Raw genomic sequence first — 20,593 nt, forward strand, 5'->3', positions numbered from 1 at the left:
CAGACAATAAGACAATGTAAAGTTTATGGTTAGGCAGGGTATGATCACAAGTACTATCGTAATGATTAGAGTGGTTCTTCCCAATGTAGTGGGGTAGTTCCATGAAATGAGTGCCTTTTGCATCCATTTGGTATTCAAAAGAGACATTGAACATCTAATAGTCAAATCATATTGTAAAAGCAGGTGAGCTGGTTCTACTCTTTTTGGCCATTTTCTGGTGTGTGGCAGACCAGGGGGTTTGATCAAAAGGTTTACACTGATTAGATACGGACACACGTGTGATAGCTCAGTTTCAAGCGTGGTTATTAAACCAATAAAGAAAAATAAAATAATAGGTATCCTCCAGGAGACCTCCTCCGGGTTACCGTCTTCTGGGCTCCGGGGTATTGCTGTCCCCTTTGGGGGGAAAACCAGAACCCCCTCGGTTCTAGCAGACGACTATACGGGAGCAACCTCTCTCCCCGAACCCCCCCCGTCATGGTCTGGGGCGGTGAGTCACAGCATCATCGGACTGAGCTTGTGATTGCAGGCAATCTCAACGCTGTGCGTTACAGGGAAGACATCCTCCTCCCTCATGTTGTACCCTTCCTGCAGGCTCATCCTGACATAACCCTGCATGACAATAAACGCAGTTGACAGTGAGAGGACGTTTCTGTTTTTGCTGAGTTTAGCATATTTTGTCCACACACAAAGTCCTCGAGGCATACTTTATACTTGACACGTCATCTATGTGACTCCCTACAATAATAATCTGTTTACTGTGGAGCAGAGTTCATGTTCCAGCACCAGCTTTAATGACCACTGTCATGAATAAGATAAATGTGGCAGGATCGGAAAAAGGTGTGGCAGGATCGGAAAAAGGTGTGGCAGGATCGGAAAAAGGTGTGGCAGGATCGGAAAAAGGTGTGGCAGGATCGGAAAAAGGTGTGGCAGGATAGGAAAAAGGTGTGGCAGGATAGGAAAAAGGTGTGGCAGGATAGGAAAAAGGTGTGGCATTATAGGAAAAAAATGAAAGACCTTGGTTATAGAACACACAACATCAACATGGCACCACATTAACACCTTGGACTATACCCTGTGGGAGCAGACAGCATCTGTAAGTGGCTCCCTAATATAGTAATACAATGATTTTCTGATAAAATATTGTTCATGTGCTACTACTGTATATTGGTATTGAACAGTGACTTTCTTTTGATAAGCAAGACATGCGTAACACGAAAAGACAATTTCAACTTGGTTACATAAGATACTGTTAACATTTAGTCACAAAAACAATGAAAAGATGAAGGCATCATATCCGGTTTTACAGCATTTATTTAGGATCTCCTTAAAAGTTTGAGAGTTTCCTAACAACAGTACTGGAAACATCTCAAATGCCTGAACATCCAGGCTGCAATCATAATAGGTAATGGGGAATAACAGTATCACGCAAGCACTCAACTCAGTGTCTCACAGACACAAGGTTAGGATGAGACCTGGCACTGCTAACAAACAATGGTTAAAGTTGACTATTCAAATATTCAATAATCTAACTTTTGCTCAACCATGAAATAAAATGCTATTCAAGGTAAATCATTGAAAAAAAAAAAATATATATATATATATATATATATATATACATACATACATACACACACACACGTGTTGGTACATTGAAAAAAGCATAACCAGTAGAAAACATTGACTAAAAGCATCAACTACAATGTAATCCTGCCATAATAGAAGAGCTCACTTTCAATTGATTGAATATTTTGTACAATATTGATCTCACAGAGAAGTTTAATTGTAGAGACGTTATAGGTGTGTTAATGACTGGGCAGCAAACAAAGTCTAACACTGAGGGATTGACTGCCACCAGATAAAGTTATGACAGTACGTGAATGTAATTCAGCCTGCAACTTCAGGGTGTTTTCATTTACTGAGCCTGAGATCATCTATTCCTGTGTATAGGTGTGGCTCTCTCTGTCTGTGTTTATGGTTGTAAGAGCATTTGCGTCTGAGTGTGTGTGTGTATATGTATGCAGGAACACTTCTCTAGTTGTCTGAGTCCAAGTCACTTTCTCCCCCGATGGACCTGAACTCTTCGCTGTCCTCCTCATCCTCACTCAGCTGCACCTGGGACAACACACTGGGACCTCTCCTCCGAGCTGCCTCTTCCTCCTCCTCCTCACTTATGCCGTAGCCCTCTCCATTGCCCATGCTGGAAGTCTGGGTGTGGGTCTGACCCTCATAACTCCCATAACTATGGGGAAGGGGGGAGAGAAAGAGAGGGAAGGGTAAAGTATGGGTTAATAGGGCCCAAGATCCAAACAACGATGCAAATACACCTTGAACTGTATATAATGTGTCGGCCATGGTGTTGTACCTGACATTACTGTCCTCCAGGTGGGTCTCATCCGGCACCTCTTCCCCGTATGACATCATGCTCTCGTCCTGCTCCAGGCCCATGCGGGCCGTCTCATGGTGGGGTCTGGGAGGGGGCGGGGGACGCACCTCCACCTCTCTGTCTGAGTCACTGCCACTCTCTGACAGGTGGATAGCTGGGGCGGGACAGGAGAGGCAACACAGTTAGAACCTCACATTTCAAACACAGTCCCTAGTGTACTCCAGAAATCCTCCAATCATAGGATGTAGATTTTAAAGGGAAAGTTCACCCAAATTACAAAATGACACCTAGGTTTCCTTACCCTGTAAGCAGACTATGGAGAAGGTATGACAGCAATCCATGCTTTGGTTTAGTTTCCTTGCTACTGTTTCCACATGCTAACATTTTAGCATTTGTAGCACAAATCCCATTCAAGTCATGGGACAGATATTAGCATTTTTCATGCATCATGTCCAAATCGTCCGAAAATATCTAAAATTGATTGTGAAGCTAAACAAAGTCACAGATCATTTTATCGGTCCCATGACAAATGCTAAAACGTTAGAAATGTGGAAACAGTGCCAGGGAAACTAAACCAAAGCATGGATTGATGTTATACCTTGTCTATAGACTGCTTACAGGGTAAGGAAACCAATATGTCATTTGGTTTCACCATCTTACTCCATCCTATGACAACCTCCACCCTAGTGTGACTCACAGGAGAACGGGTTATCTCCCTCCTCTTCGCTGGCGTCATCCTCTCCGTCTGACATGAGCAGGTCCTGGTACAGCACGCTGGCCTGGGCTGGCCGACTGGAGCCTTCATCCTCGTCATAATCATCGTCCTCGTGGCCCTGCAGCCTTCTGCGGGGCGGCAGCAGCAGCATCTCCTCTTCATCCTCCTCATCCTCCAGGTCTCCCTCACCATCCTCTGCCTGGGGAACAGGTCATCAACATCAAAATAACTAATTTTCCTGAACTACAGACTGTCTTCAAATCTGCCATGTCTCTCTTTCAAAAACCATCTCTCAAACCCATATTGTTTCTTCATGATCTGAGTCTTACAGGAGCTGGTGTCTTGGGCTTGCCGTCGTCATCCTCCTCCTCGAAGCCCTCGATGTCCACGTCCGACTCCTCCTCTCCTAGCCTTCTATGACGACCCTGGAGACACACAGAGAAGTTAAGCGACACTGAGACAGGAAAATATACTTCTGGGGAAAGACAGAGTGATAACTTGTGAAGCAATGGAGATGCCTGAAAATGTATAATTGGCCAGGCAAACAGAATGCTAGTATGACAGGCAGTCACAATTAGTAGCAAAAGTAACATACAAGCGAAACTGGAACCAAATTAGTTATGGGAAGGAACCATCTTTGTCTTAGGAATGAAAAGCACAAAGGGATCTTAGAATGGCTCCTAGTTAGGAGGAGCATGCACCAGTCAGGATCCACACTGTGGGAATGCAGAGGGAAGAACTGTAAGGGAGGACCAGGTGAATGTGCAAGGAGGAATGGGGGGAATGGGAGGGGAGAGGGAGGAGGGTGGTTAGAAGCCAGGTGACCCCTGGATGAGACAGACGCCCGTTGCACTCCTGAGTGATCTCTCTCCGTACCTGCCCTACCCCCCTCTTCTCTGGAACAGCCATTAGAGATGCCTCAACCTCAGAGAAAAGGCTGGTCTCTCTGTGCAGGCTCACAGAGGCACTGCTGTCAAACACATCAGCAGGCTGCCCCCCCCCCCCCACCCGCCCCCACCACACACACACAGAGAAAGGAAAGAGGGAGAAGAGATAAACACATGTAGGAAGGAGAATATACAGTGCCTTACAAAAGTATTCATCCCCCTTGACGTTTTTCCTATTTTGTTGCATTACAACCTGTAATTAAAATATATTTTTATTTGGATTTCATGTAATGGACATACACAAAATAGTCTAAATTGGTGAAGTGAAATAGAAAGAATTACTTGTTTCAAAAAAAATAAAACGGAAAAGTTGTGCGTGCCTATGTATTCATGGTATGACTTAAAGACTGCTGCACACCAGCGGAACCCATCCAACTTGAAGGATCTGGAGCAGTTTTGCCTTGAAGTATGGGAAAAATCCCAGTGGCTAGATGTGCCAAGCTTATAGAGACATACCCCAAGAGACTTGTCGCTGTAATTGCTGCAAAAGGTGGTTCTACAAAGTATTGACTTTGGGGGGGTGAATAGTTATGCATGCTCAAGTTCTGTTTTTTTGGTCTTCTTTCTTGTTTGTTTCACAAGAAAAAATATTTTGCATCTTCAAAGTCGTAGGCATGTTGTGTAAATCAAATGATACAAACCCCCCAAAAATCCATTTTAATTCCAGGTTGAAAGGCAACAAAATAGGAAAAATGCCAAGGGGGGTGAATACTTTCCCAGGCCACTGTAGAGACTAAGGCATAGATAAACTATAGAAACAGCTACTAAATTGACACATACAAGAGTGCTAAAGAGGAACGACGAGGCAGAGAAAGACTAGAATGTGAAGAGGTATATGTAATATGAAGGGAGAGACTACAGCAGACAGAGGTTAAAAAATAAGTATTTGGAGAAGAGTGGCATTCCCCAACTCTGGAGCAGGTGAGGGCGTGGTGTTGAGGTACTTTATTTGGTGACTCTAAGGTCTTATTGTTAGTATCTGGGCTGTTTCTGGGCCATACATGGGACAGGAACATTGCTACCTGTGGTGTGTAGGTTCCTGGAGTCATGGGGTCCAGGCTATCCAGGTCTGCTGCATCCAGAGCTGCCTCTTTAGCTGTGGAGATGTCCTTCTCCAGCTGGGTCAGGTGCTCATCATACTGGGGAGATATCAAGCAACAGTCAAATTATTAAATTATCCTTGGCAGAGGCAACATAATGAAGCCATAAATATGATTCATCATCTGACAAGGCATAAAGATGTCAATTAATTATACTGAACAAAAATATAAACAACATGGAACAATTTCAAAGATTTGACTGAGTTACAGTTCATATAAGGAAATCAATCAATTGAAATAAATTCATTAGGCCCTAATCTATGGGTTTCACATAACTGGGAATACAGATATGCATCTGTCTGTGACCGAAAAAAAAGTAGGGGCGTGGATCAGAAAACCAGTCAGTATCTGGTGTGACCACCATTAATTTGCCTCATGCAGCGTGCCATCTCCTTCACATTGAGTTGATCAGAATGTAGATTCTGGCCTGTGGAATGTTTCCCACTCCTCTTCAACGGCTGTGCGAAATTGCTGGATATTGGCGGGAACTGGAACACGCTGCCGTACACGTCGATCCTCAGCATCCAAAACATGCTTAATGGAATTGTGTTCAGATCCTTGCGAAATGGGGCCGTGCATTATCATGCTGAAACATGAGGTGATGGCGGCGGATGAATGGCACCACAATGGGCTTCAGGATCTTGTCACGGTATCTCTGTGTATTCAAATCGCCATCGATAAAATGCTGTTGAGTTCGTTGTCTGTATCTTATGCCTGACCATACCACAACCCCACCGCCACTATGGGGCACTCTGTTCACAACGTTGACATCAGCAAACCACTTGCCCACACGACGCCATACACGTGGTCTGCGGTTGAGGCCGGTTGGACGTACTGCCAAATTCTTTAAAACGACATTGGAGGCGGCTTATGGTAGAGAAATGAACATTACATTCTCTGGCAACAGCCCTGGTGGACATTCCTGCGGACAGCATGCCAATTGAACGCTCCCTCAAAACTTGAGACATCTGTGGCATTCAGTTGTGTGACAAAACTGCACATTTTAGGGTGGCCTTTAATTGTCCCCAGCACAAGGTAGCCCTGTGCAATGATCATGATGTTTAATCAGCTTCTTAATATGCCACGCCTAAGAAATGTCCACTAACAGAGATGTAAACAAATACGTGCACAACATTTGAGCGAATTAAGCTTTTTGTGCGCATGGAACATTTCTGGGATCTTTAATTTCATCTTATGAAACATGGGACCAACACTTTACATGTTGCATTTATATTTTTTGTTCAGTGTAGTTTCATTATGACCTTCTCTTGCAGTTCCTCTTTCATACACACACCTCTGCCAGGGTCTGCTTGCATACGTTGACTATCTCCAGGGCCGTATTGGTGTAAGGGCTGTCTGGTCCGTTGTACTTGACACTGTTGGTGTGGACCAGGCTGACGTCAAACAGGAACACATCCCGGTTCTGGTACTTGTGTTTGGATATGTTCTGTTGGACCACAGCACACAGGGAGACTTTTAAATAACACTAATGGTTATATTATACATATGATCATCTACCTGTATATTACAAATATTACCATCAACTACATATAGGTTTGATCCATCTTGGCATCAGAGGGATCCAAAAGGTGTCTTTGTTGTGGTTTTCCTCAAGGCTAAAACTGAAGTCTCCTTCCCATAACTCACCTTGCGGACATTCTCTAGGTCCATGGGTTGGACTATCACTTTGTAGTAATCTGGAACAAACTTCTTGTTGACTGGATGGTGGAACGGCCAAGACTGAAGAGGAGACAGAGGCAGAGTAAGGACAGTTATAACACTATCACACTGTGTGCTTGATTGAACTACTGGCAGAATTGTCAATTTTTTTGTACATTTAAGAGCAAAGAAAAAACTGCTCAGTGAAATGACTTAATTAAGTCACAAAGAAAATACAAATAGCAGATAGTCTCAGTGACATCCGAAGCGCCCGAAAGAAAGCAAACACCCTGATGATTGGGTGGAGCTCCACTCACGTCAGGCACGGCCATCATCTTCTGAGTGACGATGTTGTCCAGGATGAAGGAAAAGGCCACTTGGTCATCATCGTCCAGCAGGGGGTTGATGGCTTTCTCCAGTCTCACCAGCCTGTCTTCCTTCTGCACAGGACAAAGGAATGCACCCGTTTAATTATTAACAAGTACTATTGAAGGCCACTTCCATTGTCTCCCAAGAGTTGCTGAACATTTTCCTTCTACTTCTACACACAGTGGACCAGAAATTGGGCTGTGTCTAAAATGGCACCCATCCAGGAATCCATCAGCGTGAACATTCACACGTACCTCTTTCAGTTTCTCATCACAAAGGTCCAGCATAGTCTGAGCCACCTGGGTTATTGGATGCTTGGCACCTGAATACACCGCAACAATTACAGTCTCAATAAGTTACAGAACAGTCGGTCACAGTAAAATATTAGTCATTCTCTAAGGCTTCAAGTGGTTTAGAGTTGTACCGTTGTATGTCGCGCTGTTCTTGACAATGAGCTCCACGTTCTCTCTGAACTCTTCCCGGGAGGGGTACACACGCTTGCGCACATTCTCCCGTAGCGTCTGCAGATCCATGGGACGAGGGATGATCTTATAGTAGTCCTTTACCACCTTGGCATTGACTGGTGTGTGGAAGGGGTATGTCTGTGACAAGAGGTAAAGACAACCCAATTAGAGAGAAAAAAGTGTGTGTGTATGTGAGAGAGAAACCTATAGTGGTCGGAGGAGTGGGTTGTGTGTGTGTGGGGGTGTGTGTCTTACATTGGGGTGATCCCGCATGTCGTTGATAATACTCTCCAGGACTGAGGACAGGGTGACCATGGGGTCAGTGCGTCTGCGGTGGATGGATTTGTGGGGCCTCTGTGAGAGGATGAAACAAAACAAAAACCACAGAGAGCTAAGGCATAACTATCACAGTGTTAAATATTCTCCAGAGCTCGCTTTAACTGAATAGTCATACGCAACCAATGCAAAATATGGTAACTGGCAACCAGGCTCACATTTAGGTAGTCACAGTGTACGTTGTTCCCAACACGTCTCTTCTTCTTGGGGGGAAGCTGCTGTTTGGGGAACTTCAGCACCAGGGACTTCCTGCGCACCTCATCAGCACTGTGAGAGGAGACAACATGGTCCTTTACACAGCAGCACAAGGTAATATATCCCTAACATTTAGACAGACGTAGAGAGCATAAGAAACACTATAGGAGCTTTTGGTCCGCAAAGAGAGTGAAAAAGACTACTGATATTCAGTCGTGATTTGGAAAGAAATTAGAACTGCCCCCTTCTCCTGTCAGTGTGTGTGTGGTGTGTACCTCTCGATGAGCTGCTTGCCCAGGACGATCTTGGTTCCCTCCACTTTAATGAGTTCCTCATTGTCATTGTGGATGACAGTCTTCTCCAGCTCCTCCTCTTGCTCCTCCGTCATGGCAACCGGGTTGGAGGGCGGAGCATTGGTCTGGTAGTACAGTGGGCAGAACTTGTTGGTTCGCATGTGCCCGATGGCACCGCAAGCTCCGCACTTCAGCTAGGGCAGAGGGGGTAAGAAGAGATGTAGTTAACAACCAGACAAACACTGTACATAACAACGTGGACTGCAAGTCACTGCATCACATCATGCTACCTTCACTGTAGTACACCAAACACTACGTTATCATGCTTATTATAAGCAATATAATATATTGCTAATAAAGAAAAGTGTGAAAAAAGTGAGGAAGGTTTATCTTGAACTAAATTACCCTATTTTCGAGACAGCAGGTCAACAGGAAAACAGACGGCAGGTTATGGAAAAGCAGGTGAGGATAGTCTTGGAGATGAATCATTATGGGCTGGCAAGCTTACTTTTACCTTGAGGTCTGGCCTCTCCTTGATCTTCTTGGCCTTCTTCTCAGGGGGGCTCTTGAACCTGTCCTTCTCCTGGTTCCTCTTCAGCCTCCTCAGCTGCTCCTGGATCCGCCGCCGCTCCTTCCTCATCTCCTCTCTATGTTGCTCGTCAAACAGCGCAAACTTCTTTCTACATTGGCAGAAGGTAGACAAAGACTGTGTGAGGTTGGATACACTACACACAGACCAAACACTCATATTACACACACACACACACACACACACACACACACACACACACACACACACACACACACACACACACACACACACACACACACACACACACACACACACACACACACACACACACACACACAGGAACTTACATGAAGTCGTCGTCCTTGGTGGTTCTGATTCTGGTGTAGGCGTCAATGACGGAGGGTTTGCGGACCGTCTCACAGCGGACATACTCCTTGCCGTCCTCGTCTCTGAAGGTGCGGTAGATTTTGAGGCGCCGTCCCGTGGCGGACGAGTTCAGGCTGGTGACCGAGGACGTGTCGTCATCTTTATGGGAGCCCGTGGACAAAGCACTGGCTGCAGGGACACACAGAGAGAGATTTGACTTGCACACACACTCCAGTAAACACACATGAAAAAATCCTGAAACGCACATGCATACACACGCCACTTACAGAAGCCCTTGCGTGCTTTGCGTCCCTTGTGGTCGCTCTCCTCTCCCATCAGCATCCTCTGCAGCTCCTTCCTCTCCTGCTCCTCCCTCTCTCTGGACAGCTGGGAGCTGGTCTTCTTGTTCTGCAGCATGTTCTCAATGTTCTTCCCCATCTCCTCAAAGTCACTGTCCTCCGCTGAGCTGCTGTCTGTGTCTGTGGACAGGACCTCTGTGGACTCCAATACTCTGGGGAGCAAGTAGAGGGTAGAACATCACATCAACTTACAGCATCCCTATAGGAAATGGGTGGTGAATTATGGTAATCTGGATAAAGGGGGAATGGAGGATGAGATGGCCTCACTTGTTTTGCAAGTCAAAGATCCTCTGGCACTCCTCCTTGTAGCGCTCCTGGTGTTCGGCTACAGAGAAGCGGGACCCGCGGGCAAATTTGCTCATGGGCCCCTCGCCAGAGCGCGCCTGCTCTGTAGACATGGTCCTCACCACATCAATCACCTCCCAACGAGACAGCTTCTTTATCTGAAACGCACATATACACACAGGTTTAACAGATTGATCTGACCTTCATACTTAGGTTGGTGGAAGAAATGAGGGAACTTAAGACATTATTATGTAATATGCTATTACTACGTGATTACCTCCTCCTCTGGAACACCAAACTTGCGCAGCAGCTGCTTGGCGTTTTTTAGTGATAGTCTTCTCAGATCAGCGTCTGTCCCTGTCACAGTCTTCTTAGCAGGTTGTGGCTCCCGGTCATCCTGGGCCTAAACACGACAAATAACAAAATAACCTTTAGCTCAGTAATAAATGATTAAATAATCATCAAAAAACTATTGAATGGAAAATATTTTTGTCAGAAAGGCTATGACTGGAATTATGGCCCCCTGATCTGAATACGGATCTGGCAGAAGTGTTTCAGTGCACAAGCGTAAAAAAAAGAGGAAGTACCTTTTGTTGAGTGGGCTTGTTGGGCACTTTGACGTAGGAGAATCCCTCTCCACAACCTGTGGGGTCGGCCACCCCCATGACCTCCAGCAGACACTTCCCCTTCATGGCAGCGATGAAGGCTCGAGTCGTGTTCCAAGGGGCCGTACGGACCTAGGGTGGACCACAGAGAACACGGGTGAGATCATGTATGATCATCCTTTTTTTCAACATAAAAATCATTGTTTTATGAAAAGGAAGCAGAGTGGAGCTGAACCTCATCATCAATCTTCATCTGGAAATCTTCCTCGTTCTCTTCCTCTGGAGCAAAGAAGGACTTTTCACCATATCCAGCATCCTGGTGGAGAGAGAGAGAGAGAGAGAGAAGTTATGGTATAGTTCACACAGAATACCAATATGACAGATAGGCTCTTTGTTTAGGCACTGTCAGTCTTACCTTCAGTCTCTGCTCTGCCACCAGCATGCTGTAGTAGGCACAGCACTGCTCTGGAGACACCATGGCCCTGATCTCCTCCTCAGTAGGCAGCCTGAAGTCAGGCTTCAGCACCCACCAGTTAGAGTCCATCCCTGGGAACAGGGGGAGGGCAAATTATATTAAATCATATAACAAATATTAACAACGTTATCTTAACTCCACCCTTACTGCCCAACTTGCAGCTTTGTAAGATTAATGGACGCATGTAGCATGAGAATTCCCCCTCGCCAAAGATCTTATACCCTTTGGATATATTTTTTTTCTCCATCAACTGAAGCGTCTTGTAGGCTCAAAAACAGAGGTGTTGCAGGAGCAGAACAACAGATATTAACAAAGGGCCATGAAAACCTCTGGTACCTTACTGATGCTTTCCTCAGACCACACCTTACCTCCACAGTAAACTCCACATCCAGAATATTCTGACATCTCTCTTTCCTGACGCATGTCAGTCAAAAGGCACACCATCTCTGAGCTCACACAGCTAAGCATCAGAGTCACCTCTCTTTCTTACACCTCAACACTTCTCTGAGATCACACGGGAGTAGAAATATCAAAGGGATACTGCGAGATTGAGATTTAGGTTGTTTCTCTACTTACCCAGAGTCAGATGAACTCATGGATACTATTTTTATGTCTCTGTGTGCAGTTTGGGGAAAGTTTAAATCAGCAAACCACAATTGCTGGAAGTCTTCAGTTACAGTAGGCAGCTCCTCTCAAAAGCAGAGAACCTTGACCTAACTACTCCAGAGCTTGGTGGTTGGTCATTTATAGTCTTAGAAACCGTTGGGCAGCGCCAAAGAGACAGATACAATATTGCGATCTCTATACATCTCTATGCGACAACGGGACAGAGAGTGAGGATCTTGTTTCTTATGACTATCAGTAACATTTTGAGAGGAGCTAGCTACTGTACCGGGAGACTTCCAGCAATTGCGCTAAGCTAACAATATGATAACTTCAATAATATCCCAACTGTACGCAGAGTAGTGCTGAGCGATTTGTGCTTTTTGAGGTTGGTTCGGTTTCGGTTCGATTTAAAAAAAATAATCACGGTTTGCCGATTTCATATATATATTTTTTTACTATGCATTATGTGGGTTGAATGCTGTAACAGAATAAAACAATTAATAAAAGTACCACGATGGTAGTGAACACCCATTACTGCTTATCACTTATTAACCATCATTTATTCACATTACTTTAATAAAATATTTGCTTTATTTCATTACTTTATTATTTCATTATCTCATCTCTTTAAGAGCTGCTGCCTATGCTGTCTGACAAAATCACTATAATTAGTAGTTCTTCAAAGTAAATAATGCATACTTTTATGACTACTGAATACCAACTATCAATCACTTAGAACATGTATTTTCAGATAGCTTGGTTAGAGTGTTGGGCCAGTAACCGAAAGGTTGCTAGATCGAATCCCCGAGCTGACAAAGTATAAATCTGTTGTTCTGCCCCTGAACAAGTTAACAGTTCAGCAGTTAACCCACTGTTCCTAGGCTGCCATTGTAAATAAGAATTTGTTCTTAACGGACTTGCCTAGTTAAATAAAAACTATCCCTGATGAGCGCACGTTCCCTCTTCTCTCTGCCTCCGTGTCTGCTCCAAACAGACCAGACAAATAGGTGGACGCGCAATGGATTATGGTCATTGTAGTTAATTACCACGTTTTCTGCACTAAACTATGCAGAATATTGGCCTGTTGGAAACTACAACTCCTTACTACACTGCATAGTTTGGGCTTGATCTGATTTCTCTCTTCAGAAACTGCATATCCAGCTCAGAGAAAAAAACAGAACGAAATGGAATTCAAATAATTGAACCAACGTCAGTCAGTTGTTTAAAACAGAGAAATAGCAGACATTTCGCATAATCACTCAGCACTAGCACAGAGATACAAAAATGGTATCCATCAGTTTGTCTGACTCTGGGTACATAGAAAAATGACCTAAACATTTCGCAGTATCCCTTTAAGAGGAAATCAGGATTGTTTGACAGTTGTGAGTGACAAAGTTGACGAGGCATATTCACATTTCTGCATTACTTATTCATCTTTGTGAGAACAAACAATGAAGGACAGTGCGTCATACTGTACTACTGACAAACACAAGGCTATACAGTAGTATTGGGGTAAGCATAGTCTTGCGTTGCCATTCCTCCAAAATCACATCGCTTGGAGGTCTGAATACTTTTTTATTACAAAAGCGTTTTGAATGGTCTGCTGGCTCCCAGTGGCAAGACTTTGATTGGATGTTACATTTCATGAACCCTCGCCCCACATGCCCGTTGGTGGTACGTGTTATGTTCGTCTGTTTTGCCAGAAGTGTGCTCTATACACAAAATCAACATATATCAACATATTTTGATGGGTTTTAATCTGCAACTCAAGCAATTCTTACGCACTGTTGCACCTACAACACTAGGCATTTGATTTGTTTGACGTGTTGCGTAGCGTCACTGATTGCAAGTCTCCACCCATATTTAGCCATTTTTCTGCCATTAAAACTTCCCCAGGCTTCCCGTTTTAGGGAAGCCTGATTCTCGATAAGGCTAGGGTAAGTAAGGTTAGCTGTTTCTACCTGTACGCTTGAAGTCAGCACAGAGTTTTAGGCGTTTGCGGATGCTGCTTTCTGAATGTGAGGGGAAGGCTTTCTTTATGTCCTCCATACGGATTCTCCTAGGGCGATCTTTACTCTTCCAAAACAACCGATAGATAAACACCTGCACGGAAGAGGAGACATGAGTGTTGGCAAGAATGCATTCTTTAAGTGTGCTTTCTCTTGTGTGACAATGTGTGTGTGTGTGTGTGTGTGTGTGTGTGTGTGTGTGTGTGAGAGAGAGAGTGTGTGGATTTGCAGATGCTGTAATGTGCGCGTGTGCGTGTATGTGTGTATCGCAAGGTATACCTGCAGGAAGTCTCTGATATGGGTGTTGGCTCGTTTGGAGTTGGGTCCAGGGACCTCATAGAGCGGACACTGCTGTCCAACCACAAAGATGTCCACCAGCTCTCTGATGAAGTAGCCCTGCCGTGTACGCAGCACCAGGAAATCTGTCTCTGGCATCTTGTGGAGGTAGATGGGGGCGCGGAAAAGGTTGTTCTCAAAAGCCTAAAAGAAAGAAAGACATGACAGAGCTCTACATTTTTCTGGGTATATCTTTCTGGGTATCAGGCCCATTCAGAGCAAATTATTTTTCAAACATCAATAAATTGTCATGTAAATCACTGTAATGAATGTGGTACTGACCGGGAGCAGCTGCCCGGGGTGCAGGGAGCCCAGGAAGGGAGAGGTGTGGCAGTACACCGTCTCTCCGTACTTACAGTCTGGAGCTCCAGGGTCCTTGCCTGGTTTCTGAGGGGAAACAGCCATGTTTCACGTTTATTCGATTTTAAAGTGCATTTACACATGTTAACAAAACACAACTCATAGACAATAGAGGAAGGAAAATAACCACTGGGGTGGTTCTGTTTTTAGTAAATGCTAATCAATGTTGATGCAAGGGAAATGGTAGTTGAAAGACTAGTGCAGTGACTCACTCTCTTGTAGTAGTTCTTGATCTTGGTTGCCATGCCGACTTGCATGATGAGCGGAGGGTATTCCTCGCTGTACTCTGCCAGAATCAGGTCTCCGTCTTTCCCCGTCAGATCTTGAGCTGTCCGCATGAAGAACATGTCACCGCCACCGGAAGCCTGGCGTTCCTGCTCTCGCATCTATGGGCACAGAAAAATACATTTAACGCAAATCACACACAAACAGGGTTATCAACACACACAGACAGACAGACGCATTCCTGATGACCTGTGTTAAGACAGAGAGAAGGATGGAGGTGGATGAGGTAAGTTCTGGGGCCTCACCTTGGCCTTCTTCTTGATCTGTTTGAGTAGGGGCTGTGCTGCGTGGGGACCTGGCTGGGACAACGTCCCGAACGAGTACTTCTTCAGAGAGGGCCGGTGGAACCCACGCAGCTTCATGGGTCCCATGTGAGTAGGGAAGAACGGCTGCCTCAGCTCCACTGCAGAGATGGAGTGCTGGAGGGAAAGATAGACAGAGAAGGTTACATACAACTACTGTGAACATTCAGTACATAGCTAGGTTTATCCTACGCTATAGTTAAGATTATCCTCTTTAACTGCTGATCAATCTGTAGAGGAAGAGAGCTCACAGGAGAGAATCTAGTGCCCACCTGAATGATGTTGCCACCGAAGGTGCCCCTCAGGCCCTGCTGCTTGGGGTAATAGAACTCATCGTTGGACAGGTTCCATGGGTCCTTCACCTCAGGCTGGGACATGTTCTGTAGGCAGCAGACCAAACAGAAACGGAGTTATTCAGAATGGCATTTAAGATACAGATCTACGTTATGTTCTCTGTTTCAGTCCTGTAGTACCTGTTGAGGCTCCTCCTTTATGACCCCAGTCTTCCCCAGCAGGATGCGACTCTTCTTCAGTGCCGACTCCTTCTTGTTCTCCTTGGACGGGGAGTGGGACGTACGCTCAGACTCCTTCTCATCTGGGATTTCTGCAAGAGGCCAAGTTCAGAGGTTTGTGGATAGATCAAAGCATCCAAAAGGTTACAGACCATCAAGATATTTCATAATATGTTGAAACTGACTGAAAAATGGTGTGCACACAGTTCACTAAGAAAGGGGAATGACCTAAAATGATGTTCTCATCGTTGGGGTCCAGGGTGAGGACAGGGGGTGAGAGCATGCGGTCCATGGCCTGGTCGTCCCAGATGATGTTGTCTTCCCAGCGCCCGTACACCAGCTCCTCATTGTCAATGGGGAAGATGGAGAACCAGGGGGCGTCATCTTCATGAGAGGCTGTGGCGAGACCAATAGGGAATCAGTAGTGATAGATTTACTCTTTAGTGGTACGTTCACCATGTCAACTAACAGAGATAAGTAGGAATATGTTGTAATATCACGTTGTTCATCATTATAACAGTCAATTACACTCGACAACAGATACCATGTAAACTAGCCTCATCGTACCATAATGGTCATGGTGGTGTTTGTCTCTCTTGGAGCCAGAGCCGATGGAGGGGGCTTTGGGCATGGGTGGAGGAGTGGGGGGCACCAGCTGAGAGTTACTCCTACACAGACCTGTAGTGTAGATAGACATCATGAATACCTAGATAACCCAAAGCAGACAAATACACAACAATTATATCAGTTTATATTTGCCACTGTAGTCCTAAAACCCCTGCACGGTTGGGGTTTACACTTTGGTGATGGGATTTCAATGAGGTAGGAATCTCCAGTATGCAGGTCAGTCTGCGTTCATTGGTACTGGAGTGGAGTGGGTGGGTCTCTCACCCTGCTGTGCGTTGTAGGCATTGGCATTACGTGTCATGCTGGAAGGCAGCCACCCTGCCAGACTGGCTCGCTGGGTCTTAGTGCCTTTGTGTTTCACGTCCTCTCCGTTCCAGATGATGTCGTCCTCCCACTGAAGCTGGGTGACCATCAGAAAGAGCTCGTTCTCCAGGGCCTGTTCATCCTTTTCGTCACCACTGCCCTCCTAGACAGAAAAAAACACAAAGAACACGGTAAGTCTTTATAGAATGTTGTCTGTTCTCTTCTAACTAAGAGTTGAAAGAAGGTGTAGCTAGAAAATGGAAGATTGAGAATCAAAAAGGAGCTAAACCCAAAAACCAACTTCTCTGGTTGAAAACGGCCTGTGGCAACGATATTGTTCTTAAACAATTGTACTAGTTGCAACATTTACTAAAAAGTGTAAGAACTATGGTCATAATTTGCAAGATTTAAGGAATCTAGGGTACGTCACAGTTTTCCTTGGGTTGGGTTAAGATTTAAATCCTGCCCAAATGCCCACGGCTGGCAGCACCCAAATAATCATTGATTTGGAACACAGCTGCGACATAACATGAGACAACGAATGAGACGAATATCGTCGGCAATGTTATTTTGAAAGAATGAGACTTGTTTGTTATACACGGCTTGGTTTTTTCCCAACTCCAACATCCTCACATTCGTGTGCTAACTTTAGCATCACAAACACAACTTTCATTAAAGATTCTGATACTCTAGAAAGCAGGAAATGCTCTGAGCTTGGGATTCTTGACCAATCACGTTCACGTTGTTATGCTATGCCGTGCGGTTGCTAAGCCATTCATCACACATACGGTGGCTGTTTGGGATATTTCAAGTAAAGAGGAACACACAACGGTATCGAACATAACACACCCACTTAAAACTCATTGCTTCTAGCATTTCTTAATGAGGATGTGGAAAAGCGAGGCAAAATGAGTGAGTTCAGCCCTAATCCTAAAGCATCAGTGAAGTGTATGGGTTGCCAACCTCTTTGGGAGGTTGTGAAAATGGTGGTGGTGGTTCTGGCCTCTCCTGCTTCTCCTGCTCATCTTCCTCTTCCTCCTTCAGTTTGAAGCCATAGTGGAAACCACTGCCATCCTCAGGGACCCCCATCATGTCGTACCAGAGCTGGGCCGGACCATAGCGCCACTCTGCCACCTTGGGCCTGGACTCTGTCACCTTGTCCCCGTCTCCAGAGGTCTGGGAGAACTTGGACTCTACTGGGGCCATCATGGTGATCTGGGGGAAGGGGAGAGGGACAAGGAATTAATTATTGAAGATGATCTTTTTGAGTAATCTCTTTTGTCCATTTCATTTTCTAAGGAGAGAAAACCCATACAGAATTATACTGCGACTGAATCACATTACTAAACCTTGTAAGCTCTCATAAACAAGCTGTGAAAAATATACAGGTAAATAACCACACAGTTTCACAGGGATTTCAAACACGTTTTCACAGTTCTACATATCTCTGACTAAGAGATTGTTGCACACTGACCTCGTCATCAGACAGGCACTGTTCTGGGGGTGGAGGTGGGGCGTATTCATAGTCCCAGCCAGACTTCTTCTCTGGTCCCTGCTGCTCCATGGGCTCAGCGCCCTCTGGTGGGGGTGTCTCTGGCTGGGGGTCGCGGTGCTTCCTCTTCCTCTTTCTTCGTGCACTCCGCCACACCGACGGCATGTTCTTCCCAGGGCCAAACAGTCGAAGGAACCGCAGCACCTGGATGGGTTCAGAGGAGTGGGTGGATAGATGTTAATTTATGCTCTCTGATATTTGGTGACCTATACAGTGTGTCCAAGGAGGACAGCTCACCCTTCCAGGCCTGAACTCTGGGAAGAGCTGTGTGACACCAGGCAGGGCTTTGGCAGCATCCTTCTGCATGATGCCAGCCAGGGGCAGGCTGAGGCAGGTTGGAGGACCCCCAGGCCCAGAGCCTGTGGAAGGGCGGTCTGTCTCTGACTCAGAATCTGAGGAGCTGCTGAAGTCCACTTTATCTACTAGAGATGAGGGAGCGATGATGGAGGGCAGGATGATCCCGTCTCCTTCATCCCCAACTGTGGAGAAACCAACAATAGCAGACACTGGGGTTAGAGCCCCTCTGACTCAATGAGTGCTAAATTACTAGCATGTATTCTTGACATTAAATACATCAATATCCCTGTATTTCTTTCCAGATTGTGAAGAATCATGCTTGTTCAATATAAGTACAAAGTATCTTTTCACGGGCACTTTTGCCCCTTCCTCATCCAATCCTTACCACTTGCAGCCGTAGCAGAGGAATCCTCTTTCTTGCCACCAGGCGTGGGGAGACTTGGAGGAGGTGGAGGGGGCATAAGCTTGGCATCAATATCCTCACAATCCGCATCATAGTCATCCTCATCATCTGAGACAGAGAGAAAAAGTGTCCAGTTATCGTCCATGCAAAGTCTCTGATACAGAAGGTGGAAATTAAATACCATGCATTTATCTGTTCTGGTAAACTAGGGTACATGCACTCCTAGATGGCTGTGTACAGTATATACATATACATATTTGGGGTTGCATGGGTATTACTGCACCTGTTCTCCTGGTAGGCTGCAGGCTGCCCATGGCCTGATGATACTTCTTAGTCTCATCTTCAGCCACCTCGTTGATGTCAGAATAATCAACTGCATCGGCATCGTTCTTCACCCATCCTGCATAAGAAAAAGGACATGAAACCGTCACTCATTTATCACAGTATTTACAGACACACAACTTACAAACACAACTAAGGAGCATATTGACTGTCATGTTGAGCCAGTTAAATAACAGTTCCCAGCCACGGTACTACCCCACCCACAGCCTTACTTCATGCCCTTCCTCTTACCCTCTGCATTTGTGCCATCTGTGTCTCCATCCTCGTCAGGATCGTCCTCCTCACTGGCTGTGATCTCTGTGATGAGGTTGCCCAGGCCCAGAGAGCCCAGGCCAGCCAGGTGCTTCTTGGACTCCTGGGGTGTGGAAGGAAATAGCATTGTCAAACAAACATCGCATTTGATATGCCAAAGTGTATTGGAATATACCAGGTGTGAAAATGTCTGTTGTCTTTATAAGTAACATTGCACCAAAGACATAGTGGACAAGTGATCAACATAACACAAAACCCATATTCAGCAAATGTACATCTCAGTCCTGTTGTTAGGCATACTTTAGTGTGTGTTCAAAACAGTTGTGTTTATTTCCACACGATGCAGAATGCTTTATTCTTTTAACAAAATATAGTCACTCACAGTGTCCAGCACACTGTCTCCCTCCAGCTGACCATCTTCATTGATGTTCCCGAAGAGAAAGCCAGTGAGAGAGAAGGGGCGGTCTTGGTCTTCATCGCTGTCTGAGTCTGACATCCTGAGAGAGAAATGAATGTCAATGTGAGATTTATCTATTCTCTCTTGTTTATATAGTCCTCACAGTAGATGAAATGCAGTTAACTGAACAAAAGTGAAACTAGACATTTTAAAATACCAATCCTGTTTTTGTGACAAAGGGGTGGCAAACCCACCCATGATAATCAAAACAAACGTGATGGAATGACAAACTAAATGAATAGGTATGTTGAAGGTTTGATCTTATTAACTTGCGTTACTTTTACACAGTTAGGAAGGCCAGTTGTCCTCGGATTAAGGCCAGTTTGATAATATCCTCGTACCCAATTTGCCGCTAGCTTGGCAAATTAACGTTAGTACCCTATGCGACCTCCGTTCACTACGCCAGTATCCACACGCGGTAAAAGGGTGGGTACCTCACCGACCCGTTATTTCGAAAGAAAATATATGGGTTTCATTGTTTTCAAATGTAGTCGATGCAGACACCAACCAACATTGAGCAATGCGCGTGCGCATAGTTCATTTCCGCTCCATGAAGGATGGCAAGTGACGGATCGCCCTCCCGCTTTTTTGTTGCTTTTTTTTTAACCGTTGACGCGTACTTTTGTCGCCACCTACAGGATAGTGTATTCCATGCGCAATTTTTCATTATTTTTGCACAAAGCCGTTCAATGCAACCACAGACTGTGTGAAAGTGCAGTAGCACACTGGCACAGTAGCACACTGGCCACGTGATGTTACCTCAACAACAAGACTAGTGTTGTTTAATACGTGATGTAACAAGTTGGTGTTTGTTACCTGATGTGACCTGACCTGACTCCTAGCCCTTCTTAGGCCTTAAGTAAC

At 45.2% G+C, this 20,593-nt stretch overlaps 1 protein-coding gene across 5 annotated transcripts; it reads right to left on the minus strand.

Annotated features, from left to right (window-relative positions):
• Window positions 1-1,296: 1,296 nt before the first annotated feature.
• LOC139533797 (transcription initiation factor TFIID subunit 1-like) lies at window positions 1,297-20,263 on the minus strand. Of its 5 annotated transcripts, none has more exons than XM_071332204.1 (40): window positions 20,008-20,263; window positions 19,655-19,769; window positions 19,252-19,375; window positions 18,962-19,078; window positions 18,661-18,786; window positions 18,216-18,457; window positions 17,901-18,122; window positions 17,390-17,641; window positions 16,388-16,589; window positions 16,064-16,174; window positions 15,725-15,892; window positions 15,458-15,588; window positions 15,257-15,364; window positions 14,928-15,101; window positions 14,610-14,783; window positions 14,320-14,424; window positions 13,981-14,181; window positions 13,654-13,795; window positions 11,027-11,157; window positions 10,847-10,927; window positions 10,594-10,743; window positions 10,284-10,409; window positions 9,989-10,164; window positions 9,650-9,873; window positions 9,344-9,551; window positions 8,979-9,144; window positions 8,447-8,658; window positions 8,135-8,243; window positions 7,896-7,994; window positions 7,601-7,778; window positions 7,431-7,498; window positions 7,125-7,247; window positions 6,796-6,888; window positions 6,443-6,595; window positions 5,071-5,187; window positions 3,978-4,091; window positions 3,431-3,526; window positions 3,084-3,300; window positions 2,366-2,540; window positions 1,297-2,242 (listed from the first exon to the last, which is right to left on the minus strand). In XM_071332204.1, exons 2-40 carry the CDS (start codon window positions 19,766-19,768, stop codon window positions 2,035-2,037), a joined length of 5,937 nt encoding a protein of 1,978 aa, XP_071188305.1. In that variant the 5' UTR covers window position 19,769; window positions 20,008-20,263; the 3' UTR covers window positions 1,297-2,034. The 5 variants fall into 5 exon arrangements, with proteins under 5 accessions (XP_071188305.1, XP_071188286.1, XP_071188295.1 ...); XM_071332185.1 differs by having other exon boundaries at window positions 8,973-9,144; XM_071332194.1 differs by lacking the exon at window positions 20,008-20,263 and adding an exon at window positions 19,924-19,953 and having other exon boundaries at window positions 8,973-9,144.
• Window positions 20,264-20,593: the final 330 nt, after the last annotated feature.

Source organism: Salvelinus alpinus, chromosome 1 (assembly GCF_045679555.1).
Source record: "Salvelinus alpinus chromosome 1, SLU_Salpinus.1, whole genome shotgun sequence".
Taxonomy (NCBI): Eukaryota; Metazoa; Chordata; class Actinopteri; order Salmoniformes; family Salmonidae; genus Salvelinus; species Salvelinus alpinus.